Source organism: Myotis lucifugus, unplaced genomic scaffold (genome assembly GCF_000147115.1).
Source record: "Myotis lucifugus unplaced genomic scaffold, Myoluc2.0 scaffold_15, whole genome shotgun sequence".
Lineage (NCBI taxonomy): Eukaryota > Metazoa > Chordata > Mammalia > Chiroptera > Vespertilionidae > Myotis > Myotis lucifugus.
In genome coordinates this window covers 1,982,079-2,003,134 of record NW_005871063.1, presented here as the reverse complement: position 1 = coordinate 2,003,134, position 21,056 = coordinate 1,982,079, and the positions used below count along the sequence as shown (strand labels likewise).

At 36.2% G+C, this 21,056-nt stretch overlaps 1 protein-coding gene across 6 annotated transcripts in view; it reads left to right on the top strand.

Moving 5' to 3' along the window:
• Positions 1-20,605, top strand: part of FAM133B (family with sequence similarity 133 member B) — a 21,636-nt gene extending 1,031 nt beyond the window's left edge. The window contains exons 2-12 of one of the 6 annotated variants that reach the window (XM_006084950.3): positions 1,644-1,744; positions 3,769-3,866; positions 5,670-5,748; positions 6,390-6,464; positions 7,088-7,120; positions 7,544-7,606; positions 8,043-8,135; positions 9,831-9,881; positions 15,035-15,127; positions 16,837-16,884; positions 19,026-20,605. In XM_006084950.3, coding sequence (XP_006085012.1) covers positions 1,706-1,744; positions 3,769-3,866; positions 5,670-5,748; positions 6,390-6,464; positions 7,088-7,120; positions 7,544-7,606; positions 8,043-8,135; positions 9,831-9,881; positions 15,035-15,127; positions 16,837-16,884; positions 19,026-19,112 — 759 coding nt within the window. In that variant the 5' untranslated portion in view covers positions 1,644-1,705 and the 3' untranslated portion in view covers positions 19,113-20,605. Of the gene's footprint in view, positions 1-1,643; positions 1,745-3,768; positions 3,867-5,669; positions 5,749-6,389; positions 6,465-7,087; positions 7,121-7,543; positions 7,607-8,042; positions 8,136-9,830; positions 9,882-13,892; positions 13,930-14,659; positions 15,128-16,836; positions 16,885-19,025 lie in introns of those variants that run through there. The other 5 variants (XM_006084951.3, XM_023750705.1, XM_023750704.1 and 2 more) reach the window with 5 other exon arrangements.
• The last annotated feature ends 451 nt before the right edge of the window (positions 20,606-21,056 follow it).

Here is a 21,056-nt window from a genome sequence, read left to right as displayed (position 1 = left end):
TCCTCTTCTGTAACACATCAGTGATAACCCTCAACCTGTCGTTGAGACCACGGAAGGGAAGACGGCCAGGCAAGTGCTTGGCGTGGAAGTTGTTATTCAGGGAGTGAGATAAAAAGAGGTACATAAATGGTAGGGTAGGAAATGACATCTGATGGAGGTTTGAGGCTCCGAGGGCATTCAAAGGAGAAGGTGCTTTCGGCAGGTGGGGATGGGAAGAAGGCATTCTAGGTGGCTGCTCGGCTGCTTGGCTTGGAAAACCCAGGTTATGCCGCCGATCGGATGGGCCGTGAACACAGAAGATGAGCAGTAAACGTGGGTGGCAGCCTTACAGTTCCTAGGCTTGCCTATCCCGGGGTTTTGACCACTGAACACCAAAATAAAAAGATAAATGCAAATGAAAGCGAATGTACTAAATTGAATAAACTCGCTTTTTCTCAACGATTATTTCCTTTATAATGGTTGGGGGGGGTGCTAAATGATCTTTGCTTTTATGAAATGATGACATTTTCCATCTTCAAAACGTTTGTTTTAATGTTATGTAGTCTTCATAAGTCAAAGGTGTCTTAGAAACAACCCTAGTGAACGTTGAGTACAAGGTAAAGCGTGTTCTTTTCTCCCGCTTCCCTGGCTGAGGGTCGGAGCTTGTATCCTGATCTCCTGGAGTGGAAGTGGTGTCTGCTGGACCATCCTTCAGGCTTGGTGTGCTGAGTGTTTGGGCTCTGTGATGTGCGTGGGCCTTGAATGTTTAGAATGTATCATCAGGCCTTGGGTCCGGGTTCATACGGAGGCCTGGGATGTTTTGTTTTACTCGGGAAATGTGTTGGTTGGTACAAAGCATTCCTTTAAAGCATTTGGAAAATGTTCACAAGCGAGCTTCACTTACCGCAGGGCATTTTGATAATTCTGGGCTCTGCTTGTTTCTCTGCATGGTGTCTTGGCGCAGTGTTCTGGTGACATTTTGTTTGCACTTCAAAGGTTGTTGGTATGTGAAAACATGAAAAGACACGGGTTGTCAAATTCAGTGTTCCATTGTAATGGAGGAGGCGATGGAACTGTGCAAATTGGGACCAAAGCTTGGATCATCTGATACGTAGCCCAGTAGTAATAATTCTTGAATTTAAATAACAAAATGAGAAGGAATTCTTACCATTTGCAACAGCGTGGATGGACCTGGAGAGCATTATGCTAAGCGAAATAAGCCAGTCAGAGAAAGATAAATATCACATGATCTCACTCATTTGTGGGATATAATGAACAATATAAACTGATGAACAAAAACAGATCCAGAGACATAGAAGCATTGATCAGACCATCAAACCTCAGAGGGAAGGTAGGGGGGGAGGGTGGGGGTAAGGGGGAGAGATCAACCAACGGACTTGTATGCAGGCATATAAGCCTAACCAATGGACACCGTCAACAGGGGGGTGAGGGCATGAGTAGGGGGGCGGGGGGCAATGGGGGGATAAGGACACATATGTAATACCTTAATAAAGAGGGGAAAAAAAGAAGAAAAAAACAAAATGAGAATATTGGCATTTTTCTTCTTACATTGATAAAATTATAGTTTTAAAGATGACACACTTGCTTTTTAAAAAAACATTAAATTTCAGTGGAAAAAAATTTTAATGGATTATATTTTACAGCAGTTTTAGGTTCACAGCAAGATTGAGCAGAAAGTAGAGTTCCATATACTCCCTGTGCCAACATGTACACAGCCTCCCCCATTATCAACATCCTGCTCCAGGTACATTTGTTACAATTGATGAACCGACATTGACACACCATTTTTACCCAAAGTCCATAGCTACATTAGGGTTGATTTTGATATTGAGCATTCTTTTATTTTTTAATATATTTTATTGATTTTTTTACAGAGATGAAGGGAGAGGGGATAGAGAGTTAGAAACATCGATGAGAGAGAAACATCGATGCACACCCCCCACTGGCACTGTGCCCGCAACCAAAGTACATGCCCTTGACCGGAATCCAATCTGGGACCTTTCAGTCCGCAGGCCGACGCTCTATCCACTGAGCCAAACCGGTTAGGGCGATATTGAGCATTCTTGAACAGAGTGTGTGTGTATGTGTTTTAATTGAACATTTTAATTCTCGAGATTTATAAAGGGCCCTTAAATTCATGATGGTCAGTCACTCTTTGTGCCCATTGTTTTCCAGAAGTTTCCTTCATGGGTTTTTGTGTGTTTTTTTCTGTTACTTTGTTCTAAGTAGATGTCTCCTCTAGATAAAAATAGGTAACTAAAGTAACAAATGAAGTTCTGCACATTTTGTCCTTAGTTTTACTGCATGCTCTTTCCAACCTGCCCACTTAAATTCCTATGAGCCCAGTTTGCCATCCTGAGTTTCAAAAACAGATTTTTTTTCTTTTGCCCAAACTCATGCAGCAGTTTGGAGTCAAAACCCTAATATATAAAAAGCCACAGGCCCTCACGACTGAAACAACCGGACGGATGACCAAACAGCAGGCTACGTGGGGCAACCAGACCGGCAGGGGAGTTAGTGAGGGACAGCCAAACGACTGAACAGCAGGCTGCATGGGGCAACCAGGCCGGCTGGGGGGGAGGGGGCAATTGGGGGCGATCATGCCAGCAGGGGGGCAGTTGGGGGTGACCAGGTTGGCATGGGAAGGCAGTAAGGGGTGACCAGGCCACCATGGGGGACAGTTAGGGGCGATCAGGCAGGACTGATCCAGGATTGTGAGAGGGATCCCCGGGATTGAGCCTAAACCAGCAGTCGGACATCCCCCGAGGGGTCCCAAATTGGAGAGAGTGCAGGCTGGGCTGAGAGGACACCCCCCCCCCCTCGTGCACGAATTTCGTGCACCGGGCCTCTAGTCTATAATAATAAAAACGTAATATGCTAATTAGACCAGACAGCTGAACAACCTTCCAGACGAAGCCAGGGCTGCGAGGGCAGAGCCCCTTGCATGAATTTTGTGCATTGAGCCTCTAGTTCTTATATATTAATAAAAGCATTTAAAGTAATTGAGTGATAGTGAGATGTTTCAAGAAATCACACAATTTCTTTATTTTAACTAATGCCTAACCACCCACCCCCTTAATGTTAGTATTCTTTTTCACACAAGTATAACAAGTGAAAAAGCTTTACCTTTGTAAAACAGTTACCTTTTTTTGTTTTAAAAGTCTTTCTCGTGCATAGTAAAAGTATTGTTTAAAGATTAAGAGCACAAACTGAGAAAGACAAATATCACATGATCTCACTTATTTGTAGAATCTAATGAACAAATGAATTGACCAACAAATAAGACCTGAAGCATGGAGGCATGGAACAGACTGACATACCTCGATGTGGAGTTGGGGGAACGAGAAGAGATAAACCAAAGAACTTATATACTAACAAATACCATTTGCTTTGATACCATTAATCCTTGCCTTAAACAAGAAACAGAATACTAGCCCTGCTGGTGTGGCTCAGTTGGTTGAGTGTCGTCCCATGAACTAAAAGGTTGCTTGATGGATTCCCCATCAGGGCACATACCTGAGTTGCAGGCTCAATCCCCAGTAGGGGGAATGTACGAGACTGCCAATTGGTGTTTCTCAAGTAGTTCTCTCTCTCTCTCCCTCTCTCCCTCTCTCTCCCCCTCCCCCTCCCCCTCCCCCTCCCTCTCTCTCTCCCTCTCCCTCTCCCTCTCCCTCTAAAATCAATAAAAACATTTTTTTAAAAAATTAAGTGAGCTTTTGTATTTTTAATGGTTATTTTAATGAAATAAATTTTTGTTCTTTCCTCAAGGCCTATATGAATCCAATAGCAATGGCCAGATCAAGGGGTCCAGTCCAGTCTTCAGGGCCAACAATCCAAGATTATCTGAATCGACCAAGGCCTACATGGTATTTGTGAAATAATTTACCTATTTATGAAATGTTCATACATGTTTAAGCGGTTATTGTTATAACTTTTATTGATTGCCAAGCAACTGCCAGATATGTAATTTTGAAGTAATATTTGATATGTGTGTTTTTAAATGTATGAAACACATGCATGAGTGTAAAGCAAACATTTGAGAACCCACCACCCTAAATAGCTAACACACTACCAGATAATCTTTTCACACCAATCTCTTCTCTATTCCCGAAAAATGAACTTAACCTTGCATTGTTCTTTTTAAAATGATAAATTTGAGTAATCTCATCCTTCATTGATGTGTAACTAGGTGTTAGGATAATGTTAGGCCTTGTTTCTAGTTTTATCTGCTGGCTTTTCCCATTGTAAGATTTTGGCTTTAAATTGATGTTTTTTGCCCTGGTTGAGTGGCACTAATCTTTTGTAAATAACGTTCATAGCACTGGCCTTACTATTTTTAGTGTCTTCCTTATTATTAAATATCATACTCTTGAGGTGACACATGACAAGCTTGAGAGTTGTCAGTTTAGACTCCTAAGTGCCTCTGGAAGCTGGGCAACTGTAGTTGAAAGTTGTGCTTACATATATAAGGGAATCCTTCCTTTGACTTAAACAGGAAGTAAGCATGTCCATCTCTTACCGAATTCATGAGTGCTATTAATGACTATTGCAGCATACCGGAAACAAATTATCCCAAAACAAAATATATTTTGTCTTTAAAATTGGGGGGAAGGAATGAATTTAAAGAGGATTGTGCTCCATCAAGTATAACGTGTGTCAGAGGTCCCCAAGAAAACTCCAAGGTTGAGTAATTCGCTAGGACTCACAGATAGTTGTACTTGTGGGTAAGATTTATTACAGTGAGGATACCAGCCACAATCAGCAAAGGGAAAAGGCACGTGGGTGAAGTCTGAGGGAGACGGGGTGCAGGCTTCCAAGGCTTCCTCTCTTGTGCAGTTGCACAGGATGTGTGTTAATTCCCGTAGCAAGAGTTGTGATAACACATGTGAGATGTTGCCAACCAAGGGAGTTCATGGGGAGTCTGTGTGCCCAGGGTTTTAGTTGAGAACTGGCCAGCCTCTGTCTATCAGGTGCCAAAACTCCAGACTCCCAGAAGGAATGCAGGTGTTCAGCCTAAACTATAAAGTTTGTACAAACAGGCACAGTAAACCACTCTTACCAGGGAATGGTAAGGACCCACCTAAAATCCAAGTTCCTAGACACCAGCCAGAGCCAGATGTATAAGCAGGCCTTTCTACAAATAAGCAGTCAGGTGTGCTGTGCTCTCTTTTCTGCACATGTTGAGGTACATTATAAGATGGGTGATTTACTAATAGAAGGTAATGTTTCAGTCAAATAGACCTTAGCTCACTCTAATGCTGAAACTACAATAGCTTTGTGACACTAGGCAGATTTCTAAGCTGCCCCAGATTGCAGCTACAGTAATTCAGTTCATCTTGAAGTAAAAGAATACTTTTTCTCACAGGATTGTTGTGAGGATTGAAGGAAAATATATTTAAAACAGTGCCTGTAACTTGGAGTACTCAAATGTCTTCTGTATTAAACTTTTATAATCCATGTTTAGAAAAGGAGTGATTAGTGTTATCTGTTAGGCTTTATTATGATAATTGATTCACAAGGATGTGAACACAAATTCGAAGTGCATCAACACTGGAATGGAGGTTTATAAGTTAGGATACTAAGATAACTTTATGAAATTTTGTTTTATTTATAAGCATCCATCTCTAATTTGAATTGCTTAAAAACATTTTTATATTCTATTTTTTAAGGGAAGAAGTGAAAGAACAACTAGAAAAGAAAAAGAAAGGTTCCAAGGCATTGGCTGAATTTGAAGAAAAAATGAATGAGGTTTGTACCTTTTTAAAAAAAAATAGGCTAATGTTGTAAGAAGAATGAAATAATTTTTTAATAAATGAAGGGTTTTGGCCTACCTCTTTAGGTTAAGGGGGCTCTGTATTTCATAGGTGTTTTTGTTTTATTGAGTACAGTTTTGTATATAAATGTATGACTGCGTTAAGAAAGAGGAAAATCATCTTACAGTAATTTAAATCATCTTGAAGTTTTCTAAATGTTAGGTTCTGCCCCTTCTCTCCCTCGTCCACATCTTATCCTGAGATTTCCATGGTGATATTTGCTTGCTTTGATTACAAACACGTATCAGCATTTCAGCCACAGTATAGATTAATTTAATTTTCACTGTTTGGAAAAAGAATCTAACCATCTTTGTTAGAAAAAAAAAAATTCCTAGCCTCAGTAATACCTAGTCTCAATATACAGTGGAGAATTCCCATCTCTTAATGTCCTCTTTGAAAACAATTGGCAAAGGCTTGTTTGGTGATAGAGTAGAGGATTCTGGCACCTGGAGTATCTTTTGTAATTAGAGGCTGGATGGGTGAGAGGATTGAGAAAGGAAACAGTGGCTGTCTTACATATTAGATGTATCGTAAGGGGATAGATGCCCTCTGATGGTGTTTATCACCTTTTTGCAGAACTGGAAGAAAGAACTAGAAAAACACAGGGAGAAATTATTAAGTGGAAGTGAGACCTCATCCAAAAAAAGACAAGTAAGACCATGTTTACTTTACTGCTATCCTTAATTTCACAGTTGGGTTTCCATAATACTGCTATGTACCATTATTAATAGACTAGAGCAGTGATGGTGAACCTATGACACGCGAACTCATTTTTTTGGTTGATTTTTCTTTGTTAAATGGCATTTAAATATATAAAATAAATATCAAAAATATAAATCTTTGTTTTACTATGGTTGCAAATATCAAAAAATTTCTATATGCGACACGGCACCAGAGTTAAGTTAGGGTTTTTCAAAATGCTGACACGCCGAGCTCAAAAGGTTCGCCATCACTGGACTAGAGGCCCATTGCACAAATTCGTGCACATTGAAAGGAAATTCATTAGAAGAAATATTTTAGAGACCAGGGAGGGATTGCGGAGGTCTTCAGGGCGTGTCCTACCCATCTCATCCAGTCCCAATCGGCTGAACCCCAGCAGTAAACTAACGTACTGGTTGGAGCGTCTGCCCCCTGGTGGTCAGTGCGCATCATAGCAAGTGGTTGACTGAACGGTTGACCCCGTTGGACACTTAGCATATTAGGCTTTTATATTTATAGATACATTTGAAAATGCACATTAGCTTATTTAGGCTTGTACTTTTGTTTTCTTATAGAGAAAGAAAAAAGAAAAGAAGAAATCTGGTAGGGTGAGCAAAACTTTTCCATTTTTCTAAATATTATAATTAAAAGCCTACGAAAAAAGTAAGAATAATTTATATAGTCTGTATGCTAACTCTTTGCTAACTCTAGATGAGTCAAAGAGCCTGGAGGTCTTTTGATTGTTATGGGTGGTTTTGTTCTATTTCTGATATAAAAGACAGGTGCCAACCTCCTTATAACCTAGTAACTCCTGTATTGCTATTAAAGAGGGGAAATTGACCACCATTGCTATATGTGTTACTTTGTTGAGCGTTTTCTGTGAGGAAATTTGACATTTTAATACTTAAGTCTTACGAAGATGGCATCTGTTTCTATGACACTAGGTTGATTTAGTTAAGTATTTGAGAGACTTAGTAAAAGAAAAAAATTCCTGCATCTCACAAGCTTTAATTGTTTTGTGCTTGGTCAAGTATTCATCTTCTTCTTCATCAAGCTCTGATTCTTCCAGCAGTTCTTCAGATTCTGAAGATGAGGTAAGGTTTGCCTATGATGATCCATGAAATATCTATAATTTATTTAATGACAAAGGAAACACTTTATGAAATGTCAGTTAAAAATGTTTACTTACAGGTTTTTATTATTTCCGAGAGCACTGATGTAAATATTGATGTATATGTTTTATAGATTTTGAATTTGTCTTGTTCATTTAAAAATATGAGTAGAAGAAATGGACTTGAAAAATGTAAAATGGTATTTGACTAGATGCTAGGAATTATGTGTGACTCAAATCACTTGACTTTTTATAAAACAAGGAGATGATATGTTACATTTTAAATATTAAGTAAAGCATATGTTTAAAGCTGGTCCTTTCATTAACTTTTGTATATTGATAAAGATTTGGTATTACTAAAATACATCTATTATATTTTTAAAACAGAAAGCAAATATTTCTAAAAATGTTTTATATAGGATAAGAAACAAGGAAAAAGGAAAAAGAAAAAGAAGAACCGTTCACATAAATCTTCTGAAAGCTCCATGTCAGAGACTGAATCAGACAGTAAGGTAAAATTACTTAAATTAGTACCATGTTGGACAGTGAAGACTTGTAATTAGGTTTTTCTTTTAGTTCTTCCAATCTTAAATTGCTCTCAGTTTAAAATTGAGATGTTCTGTGCCACTTTATACCTTACATATGGCATTTAATTGTTCTCTAAATATTTTCACACATATGTTTCTCTCTCAATACATCCATGATAGCTTTATGATAAGCCTGGCAGGCATTATTTTTCCCATCTATAATAATAAAAGGTAATATGCTAATTAGACCGGATGAAGCCGAGACTGCAAAGGGAAGCCCGGGTCCTGGGTGCCTGCCAGTGGCCAGAGGGAAGCCAGTGCTGGCAGCTGGGGGAAGGAAGGCCTACTCTTGCACAAATTTCGTGCATCGGGCCTCTAGTTTTCATGAAAAGTCAAAGTTGAGCCCAGCTGATGTGGCTCAATTGATTGAGCATCGTCCCAGGCACCAAGAGGTTGCCGGGTCAATTCCCACTCAGGGCACATGCCTGGGTTTCGGGCTCTATCCCCAGTAGGGGGGGCGTGTGGGAGGCAGCTGGTCTATCATCGATGTTTTATCTCCTCCTCTCCCTCTCTCTCTCTCTCTTAAAAAAAAAAAAAAAAAATCAATGAGAAAAGCTTTAAAAAAAAGTCATTGTTCAAAGAAAAAAATGTCTTGCTTAAATTTATACAGGTAGTATTAGAACTTGAATATGTGTTCTATTATCTGGTCTAGTGTCTTTTCTACTGAACCTAAGTCTGCTCTGTACTAACCAGAATTGTCTGACAAATAAGCTCTCAAACATTAGTGGTCATGAGAAAAACGTGCACGTTACAATAAAAATGTAGTTTCCTGGGCCTCATTTTCAGAGTCTGAGTAAGTCTGATTAGTCTTAAAAGTCTACATTTTAACAGATGTCCTCTGTGATGCTGATACAGGGGTGTCCATGGACCACATTGGACAAACAGTGTCCCAGGCTCCCAGGAGAAGCAGCAACTGTTTTGTTTTGTGGCAGATAGCTCCTTCCCTAGTGATATGTCTTCTGACAAATGCCTGGTGTCTAATAAGTATTCAGCAAATGTTGGGTTTTTTTTCTCTGTCTTCTAAAGCAAAAGAGCCAGACTAATGATATTGATAGCTAACATGTATTGAATGCCTATTACATGTTATTCATAGTTCTAAGCACTTGACATGTTAACTCAATTCTCTCAACAACCCTATGAAGTAGATATTTGTTATCCCACTTTATGGATAAGAAAGGCTCAGGGAGGTTATTAATAACTGGAACTGAGGGATTCAAAAGCAAAAATTCTTACCTCCCCTCCTTATAAGGAGAGTAGGGAAATCAAATTGGGAGATGTCTGAGCACACAGTGAATTAGAACACCCGTGCATAAGACCACCTCAGGCAAAATTAGGCAATGACATAAAGTCTTATAGTAAAATACACCATGTGGTTTTCACAGACAGTATATCATTTTTGGTGTACATAGATTTGATACACGGACAGATACATGAAGAAGCCTATTTCTTTACAATCACATATATACACAACACATTTCTTCTATATTTTTAAAATAAAATTCTGGTATTGAAGTAAACTTTTTTCACTTATAGAACCAATCACCTTTTTGGTATTTTTATCTTTATGCTATTATGCTGTATCTTTTACATTTAAAATTGATAAAATATTTGTTTGTTTAGGATAGTTTAAAAAAGAAAAAGAAGTCAAAGGATGCAAGTGAGAAAGAAAAGGTAATTATAATTTTACATTGCCTTAAGTAGTCTATCATACAATACTTCATTTAAAGGAATAAACAATAATGTGTTCCCCTTTTTAACTTGAGATTTTTTTTTTGGCTTTTATGGCATTTCATATTGATTTAAGGAAATTATTTGTTGGTTTCATTATTGATTAGAAGATAGAAGAGTATTCCTGAAGAAAGCTTGAATTTGTGTAGATTAATGGATTATCTCAGATTACAAATTTTAAGTAATGGAGATTAAACATTTCGTTTGTTTCTTCAAGTCATTTTAAAAGAGGCCCCTTTAATTAAAGAACATGGTCTTCTGTTTCAAATTGAGTATACCATAGATAAGTTTTGAAAAAGAATTTTACTACTGTAAGTAGATATTTTATCTTTACTTGTGATTTAACTATAATTAATTATGAATTTATCCCTATCCATGTTTCTGATTTACATTTTAAAATCTTGTTCTGATTATTAACAACTAGAGGCCCGGTGCATGAAATTTGTGCACTCAGCAGAGTAGGGGGGTCCCCTCAGCCCAGCCTGTGCCCTCTTGCAGTCTGGGAGCCCTTGGGGGATGTCCGACTGATGGTTTAGGCCCACTCCCCCTCGGACATCCTTAGCGCTGCTGCGGAGGCGGAAGAGGCTCTTGCCATCACCGCTGTGCTTGCCAGCTGTGAGCCCGGCTCCTGGCTGAGTGGTGCTCCCCCTGTGGGATTGGGCTGAAACTGGCTCCCCCAAGGGGTCCTGGATTGTGAGAGGGCTCGGGCCAGGCCGAGGGACCCCACGGTGCACAATTGGGGCTGGGGAGAGATGCAGGAGGGCTCCAGGGCATGTCCAGCCCATCTTGCTCAGTCTTGATCAGCTGGACCCCAGCAGCAAGCTAACCTACTGGTTGGAGTGTTTGCCCCCTGGTGGTCAGTGCACATCATAGTGACTGGTCAACCGGTTGACTGTCTGCCCCCTGGTGGTCATTGCATGTCATAGCGAGCGGTTGAGCAGCCTTAGCATCTCATTAGCATATTACGCTTTGATTGGTTGAATGGCCGACCGGTCCACCAGACACTTAGCATATTAGGCTTTTATTATATAGGATAAAGCCTAAGGAAAGCAATTACTAAATGAAAGAAAACTGTGAACGAGTGTCACTGTATTTTACTGGGTTTTTATATAATTTTTTAAAATTGAGGTGAAATTCACATAATTTTCTATTACTCATCTTAAAATTACAATTTGATGGTGCTTAGTGTATGTACAATGCTGTGCAACAACTACCTCACTCTAGTTTTAAAACTTTTTCATCACCCCTTTGAAAAGAACCTATAAAGTAGAATATTATAAGCAAAAGCAACATAACCACATAACCTCTAATCTGCTTCCTATGTCTTTGGATTTGCATATTCTGGATATATCATAAAAGCAATCATACAATATGTAACCTTTCCTGTCTGACTTCTTTCCTTTCGTGTAATATTTTTGAGGTTCATCTAAGTGATAGCATGTATATCAGTACTTTGTTCCTTTTTATGGATGAGTAACATTCCATTGTATGTATATACCACAATATATTTATCCATTCATCTGTTAGTAGATATTTGAATTGTTTCTACCTTTTGGCTAAGATGAATAATGCTGCTGTGAACATATGTATACAAGTTTCTGTGTGGACATGATGTTTTCATTGATCTTGGGTATATACCTAGGAGTGCTTTTCATATCAATTTGCAAATAAAAATTTACTAAGATACTAAAAGAAGAAACTTGTGGCCAAGTTGGGTTAATTATAAGAATTCAAAGATAAGAAGTGTATTAATATAATTTGTAATGTAACTGGCCAAAAGAAACCATATGGTTAATAGGGATTCAACATTAATTTCTCATTTTAAAAACCATTATAGAATAAGTGATTACTTTCATGTTTTAAAAAAATGTATATGTCATATGTGGGGTATAAAACAAAAAGCAGCAAACAAACAAACAAAACAAACCCATAGATACAGACAACAGACTGATAGTTACCAGAGGGGAAAAAGTACCAGACACTTTATCCTTCTTTAGAGGCAGCTATTTCTGAATTAGTATGCATCCTTCCTTCCACATTTATACGCTTTGGTTACATATATTCATAAATAGTGCAGAGTATTTTTTATTTTCAAAATGGTATCATTGTGTTTCCTTCTGAAACTTGTATTTTTCACTCAACATTGCTGTTGACTTTTATCCTTGTTGATACTCTCAGGTTTGTTGCTTTTGCTTAAAGTATTCCATTCTATTAATTTGCCACAGTTTATTGCTCCATTCTGATTGTGGACATCTAGATTGTTTTCATTTTTCAGTAATGCAAACAGTGCTCCAGTGGCTATTTTTGTATCCATTTTTCTTTTTCCACAAGTTATTGTTAATATTCTGATATCTACTTGGGACTAGGATTTCTCAGTGCTAGGATGTACACACATTTGACTTGTCTACCTTTTGCTCACCAGAGTGCTTATTACTAATTTGCATTCCTGCTAGTAGCATATGATAGTATTTTTGTTCCATACATACCTGTCAACACTGGGAGGCTTTCTTCTTTGTTAGTTTGATGCGTATAAATCAGCACTTTTCAACCAATGTGCTGTGGGAATTTTTAAAACGCAATACCTGACTATTTAGTCAGGGGCACTGACCTCTTTTTCCTTAGACTGTCAAATGAAAAAATGACAACAGTCAACACAACAATAGCTGTCCAGTGTGAATGAATAAAAATTGTACCTATCTTTTTGTCAGATTGGCAAAAAGTATATTTTTTGTGTGCCGCAGAATTTTATTAATTAGCTTGTGTGTACCATGAGATGAAAAAGGTTGAAAATCACTGGTATGGAAGGTTGAGCCTTTTCATTTGCTTATTAGCCATTCAGATTTCATTTTCTGTGAGTTATGAATTGCCTGTTTAGTCTTTGCCCATTTTTTTTGTTGTTGTTGGGTTGTTTTTGATCTTTCTGATTGATAAGCGTTAAATATTTTTGGATACTATTACTCTTTTATACACATGATTATCATCTTTTACGTCTCTTAATCTTGTTTAGGTTTTCTGTTGTAATGTAAGGGATAGGTTGAAATTTTAAATCATATATATCAATCATTGTTTTTAGCCCCATTTTTAGTTTAAATTGTTGTGAAAGTACAATGTGATGTCCAATTAGAAAACATAATGGAAGAATTGAACAGGACTTATTTGAAGAAAACTATAAATCTGTTCTGAGATGCAGATGAAGATTTAATAAATGTTCCTGGGTATGACATTTCCTACTAGATGTTAAAACATTTTAAATGCTTTGATTAAAACAATGTAGTATCGTACCAGAAAAAGAAAAAGAAAAAATGGAACAGTATAGAGTTCAGGTTAAAATTTTTAAGTGTTTGTGGAATTTAATATATGATAAAGATGGCTTTTCTTGGGACAAAATGACTTGCCATTTGGGAAATATAAAGCTGGGCACTCATTAAGGCCAAATAAATTTCAGATAAGTCAGTTTTAAATTATGAAAATATTACTAGAGAAAGACATGAATATAATATTGGGATAGGGAAAGACTGTGCCTCAAAAAACTTGTGACCATATAATTCTAATTCTCAGTGGCAAAAAAAATCACAAAAAAATAAACCATGAACAAAGTTTAAATATAATGAACAGACTTAAGAAAAAGTAGTAATACATCATTCAGAAATTTAGTGACCTTCGGTATTAAAGAACACTTCACAAACAAAAATTAGTAAAATATATGTTTAGTAATTCTAAAAGTAAATATGAACTGTAATCCAATAATCTGACATTAATATGATAAAAGAGCCTGATAAAAGAGGCTTTATGGTAAAGTGTGACTCAAAAAATGAAATAAACAATGTGGGGTTGTGGGAGATTGAGAAAATCATTTGGGTGAAGGCTACTTTGGTCTTTGCCTTAGTCATTATTGTTAGATCAAGATTTTACATTTAAGTACCCTTCACTGTATTTCAACTTTGTTTTTAATAGCAAAGAACCCATATGGCTGCCCTCCAGAAGGAGATTGGTTAAGTAAACTGTGGCATATACTTTCAGTGAATGTCAAAGGCCGCCATAAATGACGATGTAGTTGGCATGGAAAAATACTATTGGGTGAGAAGAGCGGGTTCCAAACAGCAAGTATTTGTGTAAACTTGTAAATATACACATAGGAGGATGTTTACAAAAATCCTAATGGTTTAGGTAGTGGGATTTAGGTGAATTTTCTTACTATGAGCATTTATCATTTCTACCAAAATAATAAACCTGTTAATCACCTGTAATCTAATACATAAGATCATCACTGTTAGTTTATTTTCTACATGAATTTTTTGTTTATATCTTCAAAATTGGGTTCATGCTGCATAAAGTTTTATATTATTTTTATAATTTTTTAATTAAGATTACAGGTGAGCATTTTTCATTGTGTGGTTCTGTTGTTTTTGTTGATAGAAACTACTTGAGACATACAGAAAAAGTATATGGAAAAATAATAAAATGGTAACCAGCATGTCCACTTTGAAGCTTTAGTAAATCCTAACACTTTTTATTTCTTAAAATATATATTTAAGTCCTAAGTTCTCCTCCACTCTGAGACCCTATCCTTCCCCAGGTATGCATTTTTTCAACATTAAAAATATTTAGAGACAAAGATTTTTTTTATGTGAATTTAATACTTAATGCACTAAAGGAATTACTGTGTACAGATCCTTTTAGATCATTGCAAATAATTACCCATTGATTTTTCTTCTCTACAGCACTGTCTGGATCAGGCCTGTCTGATACAACTTTGGGTAGAAACAAAGGAATTAGAATACAAGGGACCCAAATCTTGTACCGTCTATATAGTTCCTTATGACTTTGTAAAATTCTGTCGTATATAGTTAAAGAAAATAAGGAGGATGTTATATCTAAGTGGATATGTAGTTATTTCTTTTTAGGTTTTTAATAAAAGCATTACTTCATTGGATTTAAAGACTGATTCCTGGTCACTTTTAGACATCTCTAAAATGAAAATGGATTATCATTTTATGATAATCGGAAGAAATGTTACTAGAACTTAGAAATAAAATTTTCATGGAATAGTAATATGTCTTTTTGAGTCAAGGTCCACGTATTTTTTTGTTTACTAGGACATTAAGGGACTCAGCAAAAAGAGAAAGATGTATCCTGAAGATAAACCTTTATCATCTGAGTCTTTGTCAGAGTCAGATTATATTGAGGAGGTAAGTATATGATCAAATCTATTTTCTTCACTATAAAATGTCTAGTTATTTGATTTGATTTAATATTAACTGAAAAACAAAATACTTCATAAGTATTTAATTTACTTTTCTAGTTTGATGTACCATGAAAAAGAAAAAGAAGTTGTTCCATTTCAGAATAAGTTTTGCATTTTTCCATAAGATAATTATATTACTATTATTTTTACAATTAACCATATTCTCAGATTCCTTTCCAATCTGAGATATGTATGTTATTTTTATTCTTCTAATATTTTATTTTTATTATGCTATATTTTTAATTACATGAAAGATGCTGTATGGTGTAAAGCAGATTGAAACCTGGCATTTCCTTGTTTTTGTTGGATTTGCTATTTAGGGACTAGAAAGGTAATGAGGTGGAGCAGAAATGTTTGCCTGATCTCAGTTTTTCTATCTATAAATTAAAGGAATAGGATGAGGTCATCTATACAGTCGTTTTCAGCTCTAATATCCCTGTCTTAAATTTTGTACTCTCTTAGAATTATAGTCCATTTTTAGTTTTAGGTCTGTAAGTTATCTTCCTAAAAGTATTTCTTGGAATTGGCTTTCTCATTTGTAAAATAGGGCCTATTGCTCTCATTTTTTAGCAATATTTTGTAATGCTTTTCTGAAATGAAATTTGTAGCTTTTACATAAATGTATATTTATATATATAAAACCTACACATTTTTATATTACTGTCCCCTAACAGAAATAGAAGAAATACAAGAAAATAATAATCCATAGTGTTTATTAAATTACATTTCAATATGTAGATGGTTGAGTGTATCTGAAAACCCTGTACAAAGTACTTTGTGTTCACAGTGCAGTAAATTTAACTTCTCTGTTATAAATAGGTTCGTTACATGAGTGTCTAGCAGGCTATTCGGCAGTCCTGTCAGGGCTGTCCTGGACATTGTGTGACAGCATCATCTGTGTTGGCCTGGTTAAATGTAGATGCAACACAGCTGCCTCCATTCCCGTCGTCGTTATGACAAGATAACAAAAGATAATTTCCTGAGTGCTCTCTAGAGCACTTACCTTAATACATAAAATACATTACATTTGGACGTAACATTAAATACATGCAAGCTTTAGCAACTTGGAATTTTATCTGTATTCAGTGTACCGTACTTTAAAAGATTAAAATAAAATATTAATGGAGTGATAATTCTTACTTAAAAGGATTTTAATTAATTGGTTTATACTGCATACATTATGTGTATAGCTATTATTTATTGAACACCATAGAGTTAGAGAAATCCCCACTTTATTATAGGCACTTCCCCTGAGGGTGGATATAATTTCCATTTTACAGATGATGACATTGAGGGTAATACATGGCAGAGGTAGGATTCAGAGCTTGGTCTATTTTATTTATTTCAGTGCTCATGTTTTTTATCCATTGCACCTCACTGTTGCATTTAGGTGCTGAAAGGGAATATAAGAGAAGCCCTTTAGAGATTTGAGATCTTAATTTCCCCCTCTTTAAAAAATGTTTTTTATTTAATCCTCATTGTGATCTAATGGGTTTGAGGTTAAACAAGGCATTTAAGATATCATTTGGTTGTCAGATATTTTTGACATACCCATTTTAAAGATGCAAGGTATATTAGGGAATGAAAAAGAAATGCCATGAGTACAAGTTACATATTTGTCTTCTTTTCTCCACAAAAACTTAAACGTTTTAGGTACGGGCAAAAAAGAAGAAAAGCAGTGAAGACAGAGAAAAAACAACAGCAAGTATCTCTTACGTTTTTACATGACAACAGTATAGCTGTTTTTATTTAATATAAATTGAGTCATGGGTAAAGCATGATTGCATTTACTAGGACCAAATAAATATTTATTGTGGTGTTCAGCAGCTTCACTTAATGGGTTGGAGAAAATTAAGTTGGTTCAGGGAAAGGAAAGAAAACCCTCATGCCAAGCATGTTCTGTTTCCATTTTAGTATTTTGTTAGAAGTGTAAGCTCAAACTTTTGTTTGACTTTCTGAAGGTGTAGTATGAAATATGATATTAAGGTATGGTGATTCCCTCTATCTGCAATAGAAGTTACTTCCAGATCAACCAACCCTGGTAATAACAGAAAAGGCCTCTCTAAGCACAAACTGCAGTGAGTAATAAGCTGGAATACGACAACATAAATGATTCAGTAATAAAGATTATTCTTGTGATCATTTCTAAAGCCAGCTCTGCTGTTACGCAGATTGAGAAGTAGGAAAGGAGAAAGGAGGAGGAGGAGAATAAGGGAAACAGAAGCAGTAATCGAATGAGAAGTCGACCCACCTAGACAAAGTGAATACAGATATCAAAGAGTAATGTGGACCCTGTCAGCAAAGTAATCTGGGGCACTCAGCATACTAAGTGTGGACCTTGGTCTTTAAAGGCATTTTTTTAGGGAGAGGTGAAATAAAAATGAGAACATCATTTTTAGATTTGAGGGTTACTCCCATAATTTCCCTAGCTCTTAAGATGGGGGTCCTTCTCTGATAAGAAGGTTCATTTGGTAATGTGTGATTCAGAATTAACATTCTGGTGTATAGGCTGATGTTCCAACCAACTGAGCCACCTGGCCAAGGCCAAAACTTACTTTTAAAAGCCCAAACACAAGATTTTGGACTCTTTGTCCCTGTATACTTGGCTTGTAATGAAAAGAATGATGAAAGTTAGCTTAGGTCCACAAAGTGTTAGAGGCCTGTGAGAGAGAAGGGAGGATTATGGAAAGTTTAATAGATAAGGAAATGAGTGGGAAGCTTTGCTTTTACTACACTTCTATGTCTCTCCTCTTGCTTTTTATTTTCTTCTCCTGAAACAAATAGTCTGTCATTTGATACCATCTTTCTAGTATCTGTTCCTAAAAGTTCCGCTTTCTCTTCTGTATCTGAAGCAGTCAGTCATGAAAATCTGAGTTCAGCAAAATTCTAATTCCCTCTATCCAATGACAATTTGACTGCTTTTACAAGGCTTCAGTGGCATTTTCCTCAAACAGTCAAGCATCTGTCTTAGTAAGCTAAATAAGACTTTTCAACTCATGTGCTGGGGGGTGGGAGTGGCCAGGGAGAGGTCAATGCGGGAAAAAGGAGACATATGTAATACTTGAATCAATAAAGAATTTTTAAAAAAAGACTTTTCAACTATCCATCAATATTTTGTACCAGTTAGTTAACTTAATTCAATTGCTCTCAGTCTATGCCAGTGATGGTGAACCTTTTGAGCTCGGCATGTCAGCATTTTGAAAAACTCTAACTTGACTCTGGTGCCGTGTCACATATAGAAATTTTTTGATATTTGCAACCATAGTAAAACAAAGATTTATATTTTTGATATTTATTTTATATATTTAAATGCCATTTAACAAAGAAAAATCAACCAAAAAAATGAGTTCACATGTCACCTCTGACACGCGTGTCATAGGTTCGCCATCACTGGTCTAAGCAGTACATAATATCTGTTTCTCTTTACTTAAAAATGGCAGATTTAATAGATATGTGCTTTTTGAAAACTATGATTTTGCAAAAAACCATTATTTTGCTGTGGTGTGGGGATTTCTTTGCAGTAACTACAATTACTTTACCTTTAGAAAGTAAATAAATGAAATATAGCAATTGGTACCATGTTATTTTCTATGGGAAATTTTGATTAAGTCTACATTAATGTGCTAATGATTTAAAAGTTTTTCCTTATCCTTTTTGAAATTGCCAAGCACTCTTCATCATGATATTGGTTATTGAGACTTTTCAAGAAATGTTTTGAGTAGCCTACTTGATTGTGTGGATTGTTGAAATAACTGTACATTAGCTCAGAAGTACCATGGTAAAGTTGTTTTTAATTTGCATATTTTCATGTAGAAATGTCTAACATGGAACTCTCTCTACAGGAAAAGACAAAAAAGAAAAAGAAGCATAAGAAACACAGTAAGAAAAAGAAAAAGAAGGCTGCTAGTTCAAGTCCTGACTCACCGTGAAAGGCAAAATCAGGATTCCCTTATAAAGAAAGTGCAATGTCTGAGGAGATCTCAACTGTGAAAATAATGACATATTTACTAAAATGCATGACCTTTGTTGTTTCTAGAATTATTCCTGGATTGTTAGGTAGCCACTCACATGCCGCTGTGTGAAAGGGCCATAAGAGTTGCCTGCTCCTTGAACATCTGTCTTTGTTCTCTTCCATTGCTTAATAACTCTGGGAGATAATACACTGCAGTCGTACTAGTGGTTGATATTTGGGAATAAAGTTAATATTTTTGACTAGAAGTATCTAATGATAAATCAACAGACATTGAGTCTGGCTACATCATTAAGGTATAAACAGAAATGACCAGATGACTCTAGTTAATGTTTTTGAAGTAGGGATTACATTGATACTTTAAAATCCTTACTCTGTAGATAAGTGTATTTTAATTTTTTCCCCTTGTATACTTTTATTTACTTGGGGAAGGAGCTTTTAAGGGTGGGGGGTGGTTTGCTATTTCTTTAGCTAGCAGAATAGCGTGCCTTTTATCCTCACACATCCTATTTTTGCGGACACAGTAGCCATGCTTCATGAGGAGGTCAGAGCTGGGTATGGCAGTCTTGCGCTTTACTGAGCTTAGTAACATCCTTGGTCTGTCATATGCTGCTTTGAGTGAATCAGAGAAGCAGCCTTTTGCAGCACGAGAAAGCCCCAGAAGCTCTGGAATTTACCTCCACTTCAATAATACTGAATGATTTTTATTATTAGAATGTATTATAACATTTGGATTAATTTTGACTACACTTTGGCTTTGGGAAGGAGTCGTTTCCAATACACACTGGTACTTTTTGAACTTGATAGCTAAAGATTCTAAAATGCATGTTTTATACTGTTAAGTTTTAACCAGTCAGGAATATTTTATGTAACCAGTGATAGCTATTTTTTGTATGAATTTTGGTTAGGCTGTAAAGTTTAGCTTTTATTAACTTTTTATTCTTGCTATCTTTAATTCCTTACTGCATTTAATGGCATTCTTGCCAAAATATTAGCATGTGAAAAGCAGAGTTTAGATTTGGTTTGGTTGGTTTTGTTTGTAACAGCTTCATATTGAAGCTGAGACTTACCATATACAAGTTGAGTGGCAGGCCTGGTATTCTGTGTCTTGTTACATAAAGCTCTTGCCAGAATCTTAGTAAATATAATGTTTTAAAAGTTTGTCTTTGTATATTCATAAAAAATATGACAAGTTAAACTTAAGCGAGAATTACATTATTGCTCTTTCTGTGTCATTTTACTAAGATTTTGTGCCTCGTAACTCCTGCTGAATTGTTTACTAGTTATGTTAAAAGGAACTGATAAGTCATTTTCACTTTACATTTTTATATAATCAGGTAATATGAAATATAATTTGATGTATAATTTTGCCTGTGTGCTAATTACAGTGGTATATGCACAAAACATTTTGGCATGACAAGAGGCTGAATAAATAGCTATTTTACTTAAAAATAGCCTTGTTCTATCAGCTTCCTTTGAGTCACAAGTAAAGTTAAAATGATTAAGAAACACTACTAGGTGTTAAGTGGTAGGAGGATAAGACATATCTCCAAGTTTTTAGCTGAAAAAACAACATGTTCCTTGGTTAGTTTCCTTAAATTTTAGGCGTAAAGCTTCATACTGTTACCTAATAAAAGATATCTATATGCTCTTGAGTATACAGCAAGTTTGAGGGATCTTTTGTACCCAAAAGGAAGTTTCTCAGAATTGTTCATGAAAATGCTAAAAGGTACATTTATCGGGTTGTTTGATGATCAGTTTTACTATGAACTTAAAGGTGTACCTTTGCAGACTGGTCCAGTATATGATGATTTTGTTCCACTAGAGGCAACTGTCTGTTTTATTAGACTGGGGAAGAAAGTGATGTGGCAAAATTGTACTCTTTCCAGACTGTTGACTGGCT